At 39.7% G+C, this 12,944-nt stretch overlaps 1 protein-coding gene across 1 annotated transcript in view; it reads left to right on the top strand.

Moving 5' to 3' along the window:
- DYNC1H1 (dynein cytoplasmic 1 heavy chain 1) overlaps positions 1 to 12,344 on the top strand; it is a 44,958-nt gene extending 32,614 nt beyond the window's left edge. Inside the window, exons 55-78 of the mRNA XM_039712430.1 lie at positions 299 to 511; positions 702 to 829; positions 1,256 to 1,409; positions 2,130 to 2,276; positions 2,361 to 2,511; positions 2,703 to 2,956; positions 3,100 to 3,234; positions 3,329 to 3,423; positions 3,516 to 3,690; positions 4,520 to 4,595; positions 5,647 to 5,807; positions 6,021 to 6,132; positions 6,213 to 6,273; positions 6,632 to 6,755; positions 7,088 to 7,201; positions 7,484 to 7,654; positions 7,804 to 8,021; positions 8,211 to 8,314; positions 8,696 to 8,907; positions 9,379 to 9,532; positions 10,383 to 10,525; positions 10,909 to 11,077; positions 11,419 to 11,546; positions 11,955 to 12,344. Of these exons, the coding sequence (XP_039568364.1) occupies positions 299 to 511; positions 702 to 829; positions 1,256 to 1,409; positions 2,130 to 2,276; positions 2,361 to 2,511; positions 2,703 to 2,956; positions 3,100 to 3,234; positions 3,329 to 3,423; positions 3,516 to 3,690; positions 4,520 to 4,595; positions 5,647 to 5,807; positions 6,021 to 6,132; positions 6,213 to 6,273; positions 6,632 to 6,755; positions 7,088 to 7,201; positions 7,484 to 7,654; positions 7,804 to 8,021; positions 8,211 to 8,314; positions 8,696 to 8,907; positions 9,379 to 9,532; positions 10,383 to 10,525; positions 10,909 to 11,077; positions 11,419 to 11,546; positions 11,955 to 12,083 (3,528 nt within the window). The 3' untranslated portion in view covers positions 12,084 to 12,344. The remainder of the gene's footprint in view (positions 1 to 298; positions 512 to 701; positions 830 to 1,255; positions 1,410 to 2,129; positions 2,277 to 2,360; positions 2,512 to 2,702; positions 2,957 to 3,099; positions 3,235 to 3,328; positions 3,424 to 3,515; positions 3,691 to 4,519; positions 4,596 to 5,646; positions 5,808 to 6,020; positions 6,133 to 6,212; positions 6,274 to 6,631; positions 6,756 to 7,087; positions 7,202 to 7,483; positions 7,655 to 7,803; positions 8,022 to 8,210; positions 8,315 to 8,695; positions 8,908 to 9,378; positions 9,533 to 10,382; positions 10,526 to 10,908; positions 11,078 to 11,418; positions 11,547 to 11,954) is intronic.
- Positions 12,345 to 12,944: the final 600 nt, after the last annotated feature.

The raw sequence follows: 12,944 nt of genomic DNA, 5'->3' as shown, positions 1-12,944 counted from the left end.
AAACAGGCATGGGTGTAGTGGGATTGTAATGTCTAAACTGGTCTTCAAGGAGGGGAGTATGGATTTCTCTCTGTACTCGATCTCATCATTAGTGTGTTGCTACTCTACTAGTACTTAGCACTTCTAAGTTCCTTAAGGTAACAGTTAGAATCAACTTAATAAATTAGCACTGAAGAACCCGAAATTTAATCTCAGTCAGAGCTTTTAAATTTGACTTGGGCCTTGAGTAAGTGTTCTGAGAGACTTGTAATATAGGAACATTTATCATCTAAAGAATCTACCTTCACCTTATTTCTAGGTGAACCGTAGCACAGCTCTTCTGAAGAGTCTTTCTGCTGAACGTGAAAGATGGGAGAAGACAAGTGAAACTTTCAAAAACCAGATGTCCACTATTGCAGGAGACTGTTTACTTTCAGGAGCTTTTATTGCCTACGCTGGCTACTTTGATCAGCAGATGCGTCAGAATCTGTTCACTACATGGTCTCACCATTTGCAGCAAGCAAATATCCAGGTAAAGATACAGTCATGATCAGTTAACCATAAACTGATTTACTGCAGGGGTTAAGCTTTAGGATTGCTAGGTAAAGAATGGAGCTGTTGGAAAGCTGTTGCAGCTTTGTAGAGCTGCATTTACTTAAAATGTCCTCACCAGCTGGTTAGAGAATGTCAAGTGAAATACTGACTTTGTTTGCTTCCTGCAGTTCCGCACAGACATCGCAAGGACCGAGTACCTTTCCAACGCCGATGAGCGGCTGCGCTGGCAGGCGAGTTCCCTGCCTGCAGATGACCTGTGCACAGAGAATGCCATCATGCTCAAACGCTTTAACAGGTACTTCATTCTAAGATGTGAAGTTTTTAAGCAACATTCTCACAGCAGGCAGGGTTTGAACCTATTGAATCACAGTAGCTCCTGCAAAGCGCTGTTTCACTAGGGTGTGAAGCTCTAATGTTCATAAAGGCTTCTCAACTATGCGTAAATATAAAAACTCTCATTCACCTTTGCTTGCCTTTTTTGTTATGCTTAGCTGTTAAAATAAGTTGGCTTGAACTGTTTTGTTTTTTGAGCTATTTTGTTGCCCAAATACAAACTTATCTTTCAAAAGTGAAGTGAGTCATTGAACATGCCTCAACTTAGTGATGGAATAAACAAGGTTTTAGAGTTGAGACTAATAATGCCATGTAAATTCATAAAACTGCTTAGACACTGTCTGCAGTCAAAATCTAACTAATGAAAGTGCTTTATTATTAACTTAAGGTATCCGTTGATCATCGATCCCTCTGGGCAAGCTACAGAGTTTATCATGAATGAATATAAAGACCGTAAGATAACTCGTACAAGCTTCTTGGATGACGCTTTCAGGAAGAACTTGGAAAGTGCCTTGAGATTTGGTAACCCACTTCTTGTTCAGGTTAGTGGCATGATTGTGTAGAAACTGTTTAAATTCTTGAATTCTGTCCTGTGTATTAGAAAAGTTTGCAATTTTTCTCTTAGTAACATACAAGCAACTTTATTTTCAATTTACAACTTAACAAGTAAACTAGTGATACATGTGGTATTAGTCCTGAGAAGAATTAGTGAGCTACAAAATCAAAAGAAGGTATTTCCTTTTCCACCATTTCAAGTTGAAATTCTTTTATTTTGAAATTATCTTTCCATACTATAAAATGACTTGCAACCTGTCTGTTTTTATTGTGCTTTCTCTAGTCATAGCTAATGGGAACTAATATGGTTAGTTGTCTAGAATTAAGTCTGCCGTGAGTATCAGGGAGAAACTCCAGTAATATGAAGAAATAGGCAGCTATAGGAATAACTGACTTTCACTTGAAAGTCAGTGGGTATGTTTTTCACTTTTTAGTATGGAAATGGAAAAGATCAGTGACTGTTCCTTGTGCTGTATAGAATAGGGCTTACCTGCAGTAGAGCTAACAAAATTACAGCCACTGATAATACTTCCCTTCTGTACCTGTGTAGCTTAATTACACATCTAAAGTGCATTCTTCTGAATGCAATCCCTGTTCCAAACCAACTGCCAATTGTTTGCTTACCAGAATTTTAAGCCCCTGTTGGATTGGGAGTTTTACCTTGAGACATTTGCAAACAACAATCTTTAACACATCTGTCTTTCTAGGATGTGGAGAGCTATGATCCAGTTCTGAATCCTGTTCTGAATCGTGAAGTCCGAAGAACTGGAGGCAGAGTTCTGATTACTCTGGGAGACCAAGATATTGATTTGTCACCATCCTTCGTTATCTTCCTTTCCACCAGAGATCCAACAGTAAGGAAAATCAAAAGCAGTCCTGTTTGTAGAAATGGCATGTGAAGAGAGCTGAGAAAACTCTTTTCATGTTTCCTGTGACAGGTTGAATTCCCACCAGACCTCTGCTCTCGTGTTACATTTGTGAACTTCACAGTAACTCGCAGCAGCTTGCAGAGCCAGTGTCTGAATGAAGTCCTGAAAGCTGAAAGACCAGATGTTGATGAAAAACGCTCTGACCTCCTCAAGCTTCAGGGTATGTTTACCAAAATTAACTTCCTCCTGTTCTAAAAGAATACAGTGGGTTTACTCTAAAAGTACACAGTGAAATGTCTTCATACGCTTTTTTTCAGGGTACCCAATGGCAAAGTACACACAATTCACATAAGTCCTTAACATATCTGTACAATATGTATGAATGACTTTTTTTTTTTTCTTCTAATTAAGGTGAATTTCAGCTGCGCTTACGTCAGTTGGAAAAATCCCTACTCCAGGCACTTAATGAAGTGAAGGGACGTATCCTGGATGATGACACCATCATTACTACACTTGAGAACCTGAAGAAGGAAGCAGCAGAGGTCACCAGAAAAGTAGAAGAGACTGATATTGTCATGCAAGAAGTGGAGACTGTTTCCCAGCAGTACTTGCCTCTTTCTACAGCTTGCAGCAGTATCTACTTTACCATGGAGTCACTGAAACAGGTAAGTTGAGTTCTTCCTCTCAGGAGCTTTGAGTGTTTACTGGTCAAAGCTAAATAGACAGTGCCCAGTATTGCAGTTTGGTCTGCATACTCTGTTGGTTATCAAACAGCAGAAGAGGAAAAATAAACTCTCTTTTCTTTCAGATACATTTCCTGTACCAATACTCCCTCCAGTTTTTCTTGGACATCTATCACAATGTCTTGTATGAGAACCCAAATCTGAAGGGAATTACCGACCATACTCATCGTCTCTCAATCATCACAAAGGATCTCTTTCAGGTTCAGTTTTTTAATTAATAAATGTAATTCTTTAATAATTTTTGAAGGGTCAGAATTCAAAACTTCTTACATTACTTCTCTCTTTTGTTCCTAGGTGGCCTTCAACCGAGTGGCACGTGGCATGCTGCACCAGGATCACATAACCTTTGCCATGTTGCTGGCCCGGATCAAACTGAAAGGCACTATTGGGTAAATGTTTGTTTTCTTGGTTCACTTTAGTTGAAAAAGGGAGGGCTGTCTTGAAGGCATCTAGCTAAAGTCTTCTTTTCCCTTAACATTAGGGAGCCTACATACGATGCAGAATTCCAGCATTTCTTGAGAGGGAAGGAGATTGTACTAAACACTGCATCTCTCCCCAAAATCAATGGTTTGACTGTAGAGCAAACAGAGGCAATGATGAGGTTGAGCTGCCTTCCTGCATTTAAGGACCTTGTTTCAAAAGTTCAGGCTGATGAGGTAAGTGTTGTCTGGGTTCTGTCTCTCCACTGAACTATCTTGTTAAGTTTTTCAGGTGTCTGCTTGAAAAGCTTCATGCTTACAAGCAAGCTCTCCTGCTGTGGAAAGGGAACTCCTAAAGATTAACTAGTTGTAGTTGTGGAAATGAATCTTCTTACTTCCCTCATAACTCAGCTGTGAAACTTGTAAAGACCAGCACTGTTCATCATTCAGATACAGTTTCACCATGCCTCTGGCTTTATGGTTGACCAGCTTTGGTTCCCGTGGTAGCAGAAAGTGTGACACTGCATGTATTTTGCTGTACCACTATTGTGTGATAATTATGCAGTAGAGGGGAGCAGCCCCAGCCACACATAATTTCATTATTGTGGGCTCTTGGACATGCCTTTGTGAATCAATTTGGATGGTACTCAGCTGCTGAATGCTGCACCTTCTCGTGACTGAAGTGTTCAAAGAGTAATACATCTTTGTCTTGACTGTGGAACTGTGTGCCATAAATTATGTCCATATCTTAAATAGTACCTGTTTGGTTTGCCCTGCCAGATTTTTATATTAGAAGTTGAATTCTCTTTACTACATCTAATTTTTCTCAAACTGCTCAGCCTGGGGTAAAAATAACTTACAGCTTGGCCTGGGACTTGATAGAGATCTATAGAATCAGGTGTGCTGGAGGCTATCAGTGAAATGAGGCATATCAGTGAAAGGATTTGGCACATCTGAAGATAGGATAATAGACAAAGTATAATTTGAGTTGTACATGTCCTTACTGTATGTTTCTGATATCTTGAAAGTCAACTTCAGGTTTTTTGCTTTTTTTTTCCCAATACAGCAATTCTGTATCTGGCTGGACAGCAGTTCCCCAGAACAGACTGTACCATACCTTTGGACTGAAGAGAAACCTGCAAGTAAGTGAAGATGCACTGTTGTCCATATCAGTCCTACAGTACTGATCTAAGTAGTTAGTATGATTTTAAAAGTAATTCTAAAGTAGAATTTAATTTTGGACCTTAATGGTTGAGAAAATCATAAAGTTGGGATTGTAGAAAAACCTCAAGTCTAGTGTGTTTGGTTCTGGGTTGTTTTGTGGTTTTTTAGGAGGTTTGTTTGTTTTCACTGGATTTTTTTTTTAAACCAAACTCGTCTCTAAGTAGTAGTTGTGACACTTGGTTGCTGCACCTTAACTACTGTGAGGTCTTCCTGTGAGGATGAAACTTAATTCTACAATCTCTTTAGATTGCATAATAGTTCAGATTAACCTTGGTCATTGCCAGTCTGGAGATATCTCAATACTCTAAAAAGCTCCAAGACACAGATCTTCTGAGGACAGGGCTGGTCTAAGTAGACTTTTAGACCTGTAGTTGTACCTAAGCATGAAGTTAGCTCTTGCTACATTAATTGTCGGTGCTGATTTTTCAAGAGTGAGAACTTGAGGGTAACTGTTGCCCTTCAGTTCCTCCTCTATCTGAAAGGTAACTTCAGGGAGTGTTGCTGTCTTTGACTGTTCCAGACTCATTCCTGTCACTTTCTAAATTAAGAATTCTAAGAGGGAGTATTTACTAGCTGCTTATTGAAACTGCTGGAACATTAACTGAAGCAGCTCCAGGTTATCTACCCTCTACATGCTAGTCAAGTGTATATGACTTCAAACTCTAGCAGAAGAGCAGATTCTTTTTGTGAACGAGAAGATGTGAAAAGATCTGTTGTCTCTGGAAATCAAAACCACTCATGTCAATAATTCTAGGCTGTAGATTTTGTAAACCAGCTGAAGCTGCTAATTTTTTTTTTTCAATTGTCAAATTTAAAACAGAATATTAAGCATTCCATTAAAAAGTTGCATCAGATCTTCCAAAAGGATAATTAACTTTCTAAATATGTAGTCTTCAGAACAAGATGGGGAGAAATTGAATGGAGAATTGAAGAGAGGAGGGTCCATCTAATCCTGTCTCCTGTTTCCAGCTCCCATTGGACAGGCCATTCATCGCTTGCTTCTGATCCAGGCCTTCCGTCCGGATCGTTTGTTAGCCATGGCACATACCTTTGTTTCAACAAATCTTGGAGAGTCTTTCATGTCCATTATGGAGCAGCCTTTGGATCTGACACACATTGTGGATACAGAGGTAAACTACTTGGATTTGAAATGCTTAGGGCCACCTTGAGTTCCACAATGAGTTAAGCTATCCACTTTCCCTTTTCTGGTATGAGGAGTGGATTGTAAAACTAAGAGTAACATAATGGTTTTAGTTGTACAGAGGAAACACTGAGCTTACTGCATTCTCATATTTATCTACTGATTGATTCATTCATATCCTTTTCACCTTCTTGGAGCACAGGTGAAACCAAATACCCCTGTGCTGATGTGTTCGGTGCCTGGTTATGATGCCAGTGGTCACGTTGAAGACCTTGCAGCTGAGCAGAATACCCAGATTACTTCTATTGCTATTGGTAAGAGCATACCTTATTTCAACATCTAAGCATAAATGAAATTTAACAGTAAGAGATTTAGCAACCCTTCTGTCTTTCAGGTTCTGCTGAAGGGTTTAACCAAGCAGATAAAGCAATAAACACAGCAGTGAAATCTGGAAGGTAAGTTCTATTTCATTTTCAGCTAGAATACTGCCTAGTAGAAAGGTAAAAGGGGGAAGTTATCTATTGGTTAAAGAGATAAAACTGTGAGTAAAACAAAAGAGCAGGCCTATCTTTTGAATTTAAGTTTGTAATAGTAAGCACATTACATCCTGTTTAAATATTTACAGGAAAAGTAGGTTGTACCTGCAAAACAAGAAAGTTAACTCATTTTCAGTACATAGTAACTGATTCTATGTAGAAGGCAAGTTTAAAAGAGGGAGGAAAATCTGTAGCATTGATACATTCTGTTGCCTTTTGTGATCATCACAGCCAGGATCCATAAGCTGTTCACTAAAAAGCACTTGTTCTGTTTCAGATGGGTAATGCTGAAGAATGTTCATCTGGCTCCTGGCTGGCTCATGCAGCTAGAAAAGAAACTACATTCCCTGCAACCCCATGCTTGCTTCAGGCTCTTCCTTACCATGGAGATTAATCCAAAGGTAACACTGATTTTAAAATTTGGTTCTTTTGCAGAGTAACTGGCTTGTAGAGAGCTAAGAGTGCTCCCCATGGAAGGTTCTCTCATGACTGCCTTCTGCAGTAAAGAAGAAAGAAAGTCCACACCTGTCAGGGCAGTTGTTATCCTTGCTTTCTGATGACTGAACTGTAGCTGTAAACTTGACACTGTTCCTTTTGCTGATTCCCCCAACCTCCAAAAGAAAGGCAGTACTCATGTGCTTACCATGAGGTTTTGAAGCGAATGCAAACTGTGCTGGGATTTAATTTAGTGAAGGCTAAAGCAGCTGAATTTGAGCTTCTTGATCTTCTCTAGGTGCCAGTGAATTTGTTACGTGCCGGCCGCATCTTTGTGTTTGAGCCTCCTCCTGGTGTAAAGGCAAACATGCTCAGGACCTTCAGTAGCATTCCAGTTTCTAGGATGTGCAAGGTGAGGCTGTGGTTTGTCTTGATGAAATTAAATGAAAGAAGTTGTTTGTTGAAATCTTACCTTAGATTATAAAACCTCAGATACTAAGATGTATCTGAAGTGTTTTTTCTCTCCTCACCCAAACAAAGTAGTAATTGCTTTTTTTGTTGGTAGAATGTATTCAGTTTCAGTAGCAATCTAGCATTAAATCTGATACTTTCTAGTCTTTTAGCAGGCTTTGGTTTTATCAGTTCACTTGAGTAACAGTTTGATGTTGTGTTGTTTTTTCCTCCCCACTTCTAGTCTCCAAATGAGCGTGCTCGTTTGTATTTCCTCCTTGCCTGGTTCCATGCCATTATCCAAGAGCGCCTGCGCTATGCTCCCTTGGGCTGGTCCAAGAAGTACGAGTTTGGAGAGTCTGACCTGAGATCTGCCTGTGACACAGTGGATACCTGGCTGGATGATACAGCGAAGGCAAGTAGTGTTGTGTACTTAGGCACAGGTAACAAAGTACTTTGCATCTTCACTGAAACAGTCTGTGCTGGAGAAATTAAAGAAGTTAGATGAGCAGGCACAAAAAAACTGTTCAATTCAATTCAACAATTGTTTCCTGCTAATTGTAGGGTCGCCAGAACATTTCCCCTGATAAGATCCCCTGGTCTGCCCTGAAGACACTGATGGCCCAGTCTATCTATGGAGGTCGTATCGATAATGAATTTGATCAGCGTTTGTTAAACACTTTCTTGGAACGTCTGTTCACCACCTTAAGTTTTGACAGTGAATTCAAACTGGCTTGCAAGGTTGATGGACACAAAGATATTCAGATGCCAGATGGAATCAGGTATCATTTTTTCCTTATCCTGATCTCATATACAACTTTTCTTTATTAGAAAACTGCACACAAAGAAAAAAAACCCAAGCACATAACCTGTATTTCTGTGCTGTGTAAACATCTGTCTCAGGCAAAGCATTGCCTTGGCATTCTAGCAAAGGAAACCCTTTAATGAATGTTAAAACTCTGCCCTTGCAGGCGTGAAGAGTTTGTCCAGTGGGTTGAGATGCTCCCAGATACACAAACACCATCATGGCTGGGACTGCCAAATAATGCAGAGAAAGTTCTTCTCACCACACAAGGTAAATCCAGAACTTAGCAATCTGTCTTCCATTGAATTCCAGGCCATCATTTTAACTAAAAAGTAGAAGAGAAATACAAGTTTTGCTAAAGAGTCGATAGCTTTCTCCTTCTCCTTCAACATAATTGGTTTTTTGAGTAATCCAAAAACTGACCAGGAGCCTGTGAATCAAAAAAAAGCCAGTTGCATTTAATCTTCCAGATGACAAGCTCCTATCTTGATTCTGAAAAGCATTATTGTAAGCTTCTGGAGCCACCTACAGTTGGGCAGTTCTGAGTCTTAGGTCTAGACTAGGAATAATGGGAAGTCCTGGTTCTTATATATAGTGGGATGTTGTAACCTTGATGCCACTGCTTTTCTAACAGCAAATCTTCTGTTTTAGGCATAGATATGATCAGTAAAATGCTGAAAATGCAGATGCTGGAGGATGAGGATGATCTGGCTTATGCAGAAACTGAGAAGAAAACAAGAACTGATTCTACATCAGATGGACGCCCAGCCTGGATGAGAACACTGCACACCACAGCCTCTAACTGGCTTCACCTTATCCCACAAACTCTAAACCATCTGAAGCGGACTGTGGAAAACATTAAAGTAAGAGCTATGTTTTATTTAATGGGGGCATAGGAAAAGCACAAGTTCAGGTGCATTGTGATTTGGAAGTACCAGCTACACTGCTGAGGGGTCAATGGAGCCTGTGTCAATGCTGATTTTGAGTGCCATAGCCATGTAATGACCTGCTAGGTTTCTTGACATGTTCCTAAAACCTGGTTTATGTCTTTTGGGTAGCATTTGAAGAAATGCAATGGCAAACAGTCTAGCCAGGCACTCTGCATTAATTGTTCAACTGTGACTTCTACTTTCTTGCTTCTCCAAGGGAGAGGAGATTGTTGGTTGTAAAACAGTTTCTGCAATCACTTTTGCACCACAGGCTGCATCTTCCTGTTCAGTGCTTGTAGTCAGTGTTACTGCTCCATCCACCCAGACTTTGGGGATTGTTTTTCATAACAGTTTTCCAGCAAGACCTTTGATCTGCATCTTACTTTTGAATGTTTTGACCATCAGGATCCTTTGTTCCGGTTCTTTGAGAGAGAGGTGAAAATGGGAGCTAAGCTGCTGCAGGATGTTCGTCAGGACCTGGCAGATGTGGTTCAAGTGTGTGAAGGGAAAAAGAAACAAACCAACTATTTGCGTACACTGATAAATGAGCTGGTGAAAGGTATGGCAATTCCAGCTAGCATCTCCCAGGGCTCTCTTTGCTTCTTGCACTCTGTAAGAGGCTGCTGTGGTCAGCAGCTTAAAAAAACCCAAAAATGGTAGAAAAATGTGGATAGACTTTGTCATTTGACACAAGTAATACTTAAATTTGAGCATAAAATTCCCATTGGCTTGATATGAGATTTCAAGCTGAGGTTGATAATAGCCTGATAATTAGGCTCTAATATAGTAGTTCAGCTTTAATAGTAATATTGTTAGGCTTTTTTGTACGATTTATATTAGCAGCTTAATTTCTGGGCTGAAATCTTACTAAATTCTCTCAGTTTCTGACTTGTGACAGAACAAAGTTATTTATACCACCAAATGAGCAGTATTGGTCCTATAAAATCTAGAAAATATTCAAGTTCTCTGAATTTCTATTTAAAGATTGTACATACACGTAGAATTTTCACAGACATGCTTTATGATGTAATACGTGGTGATTTGAACAAAAGCATTTTCTGAAACACAGATACTTGATCTCTTCATTTTTCTTCTAAAGAACCCAAATCTTCATGCAGAGCTGAAGCTTAGGTCTTGCAATAAAAAGCTGTGTGTAACTGCAGCTGCTCTTGAAGGATATCTGTAAGTGGGTGGCATTTTAAATACAAAGTAGACCTAGAGGCCATTTGCTCTGTGATCCTTGAAAGTGTTTTCACTTACTGAAGGGCCTTTTAAAATAGAGGCTGATATTCCAGTCCAAGTATTACTTTCAATATAGTTTCAGTATAGTGTGTAATTTCACCCTTTCAACCAAATAGTGTGTAGTTTCTGTATGTGAACCAAACTTAATTCTAATCACATCTTTGTAGGTATTTTGCCTCGTAGCTGGTCTCATTACACAGTGCCAGCTGGTATGACTGTTATCCAGTGGGTGTCTGACTTCAGTGAGCGCATCAAACAGCTCCAGAATATTTCCCAGGCAGCTGCATCTGGTGGAGCAAAAGAACTGAAGGTACCTTGTGCTGACTTCTTGGGGTTATTGGTGGAGCTGTGTAACTGCTTTCTGGAGTCTTCACATCAGGACTTCTAAATAGCCTCTCAGTCAATGAACTTGAGCCAGTTCTCTGAAATGTCTGTGAATGCTGCTGAGCATCTCCTGATCACAGCGTGGTGAGGCTTAGCAGGGTAACTGCACAGAGATCAGAGGAGCATTAGTATTGTGGAACAGTGGGAGACAAAGCCTCAGAGCAAAAAGCATCTTAGCAGTTACACTGTGTTCCAGTAGCAGTAGGACCATTTTAATGTAAATACATTGCTGAAGAATTTGTACTGGTCATTAATTAATACTGCAGCTGAAATACTTTTTTTCCCCCTATATTTTCCCCCCTTAAATAGAACATCCATGTGTGCCTGGGTGGCCTGTTTGTACCAGAGGCATATATTACTGCTACAAGACAATATGTTGCCCAGGCAAACAGCTGGTCCCTTGAAGAACTCTGTCTTGAGGTCAATGTTACAACTACCCAGAATGCAGTCCTGGATGCCTGCAGCTTTGGAGTCACAGGTAAACTGAGCTGAAGGAAGGGACCTTCCTCTGAAATGTTTTCAGAAGCTTCTGGTATTAAATGGGCTATGTCAAATGAAAAAGATGTTGTTGTTGAAAAAGTTAATACATGCTTTCTGAAAGTATTTTCAGATTAGTTATTAGGAAGTACTTCCAATGCTAATAAATCTCAGGTCAGTATATATTGAAGTGGTATTGCATAGTGTATGACCTACAACATCTTCATTTTGCAGTATGAAATACTTCTCATTTAGTGGACTTAGCCCTTAAATGATACAGAGGGAGACAGCCTTTGGATGTATGGAAGCTCTTATAACTCTAAACTGCATTGCAATTTACAGGCCTGAAGCTTCAGGGAGCTACATGCAGTAACAACAAGCTGTCGCTTTCAAATGCTATTTCAACTGTCCTGCCCATTACACAGCTTCGCTGGATCAAGCAGACAAACGCTGATAAAAAAGCAAATGTTGTAAGTATTGATGAAAATATTTAGATATCCCCAGCAATTCTTTCCTAAGGCTTTATGGATTCTTGTACCAGGCACAACAAATCAAATTGGTGTTCTCTAATTACTCTTGCTGTCAGTTGGCATCTGATTTCAGGGCTAGCAGCAAACAGACCTAGTGCTGATTGTGTCTTTCCTTTGTAGATTGATAAAAAGGAGAGACATCCAAAAATGCTGTTCAAGTCAAAACTCAAATTTATATCTATAGCAGCATATGTGAATTTATTAAGTCTTGGGGTTTTTTCCTCATATTTTGAGTACTGAGTACATATGAGTTAAATTCCCATCTCATTGGTACCATATAATTTACAGAAACCTGTGACACTCTTCAGCTGTCTTACAGAACTCTTCTCTGTTCATGTTTTTCCCCAGGTTACTTTACCAGTTTATCTGAACTTCACTCGTGCTGATCTGATTTTCACCGTTGACTTTGAAATAGCCACCAAGGAAGATCCCCGCAGCTTCTATGAACGTGGTGTTGCAGTTCTCTGCACTGAGTGAACAAATCTATTTTCACTGGTTAGTGCTATAGTAAGTGTCAGTCTTTTGTGTAGTGCTCACCTGTACTTTTTTAATCAGGGTAGGTTAGCAGATGGATTTGTGTCAAGTTGGCTGGAAAGGTGACAGTGCAATGGGAAGCTGATAGGCTGGAGAGATTTCTTTGAAGGAAGATTGAATGAGGTTTTTAGAGGGTTATTGGTAGATGTGATATTTGATGGATTATGTTATATTAAATAAAATATATAGCAAAAATTTTGACCATCTGCTTTTGTTAATCTAATTCTTAGTGATGATTTTGGTCGGGAAAACATATACCCATGATCTTTTCAGAGAATAACTATGAATTGCTCTTCAAGCTAACCTCCAGTAACAGGAACCTTGGAGTGTAAGTCTGTAGTACAGTAAGACACAAAACCTGATAGCTGCTGTGACAATCAGGCCATTGCATTAATTACTTGCAATGGACTGGGTCTTACTTGAAGTAACCTGCTACAATGCATTGAGAAGCTGAAGCATCCTGAACTATACTTTCTTGTCCTATTGACCCCAGAGCTTCCTCTTTCTTAAACTGCTTTTATGGTAAAATATGTCTCCAGATTTGTCTCAGTAACCCAAGAGGAGGCTATAAAATGCTTACACAAGGAGTTACAATATTATTTGAGACTCTCACATGTGACCAACCGTTACTAAATTAGGAAAGCTGAGAGTTCCTGCTAATTGCTTGGGTTGCTGTAATGGTTTGGGCATTTGCCTGCTTTTTCTGATCCTGAATTTGTTGGCTAAGCATTTCTGCCTTTCTGATCATCCTCTCAGAACAGCTGTCCTCTCTGACAGTGGCTAAAGTCAAGTGTTCAAAGATGT

Source organism: Passer montanus, unplaced genomic scaffold (assembly GCF_014805655.1).
Source record: "Passer montanus isolate IOZ18808 unplaced genomic scaffold, ASM1480565v1 scaffold27, whole genome shotgun sequence".
NCBI classification, from domain to species: Eukaryota; Metazoa; Chordata; class Aves; order Passeriformes; family Passeridae; genus Passer; species Passer montanus.
This window is presented reverse-complemented; position numbering and strand designations above follow the sequence as displayed.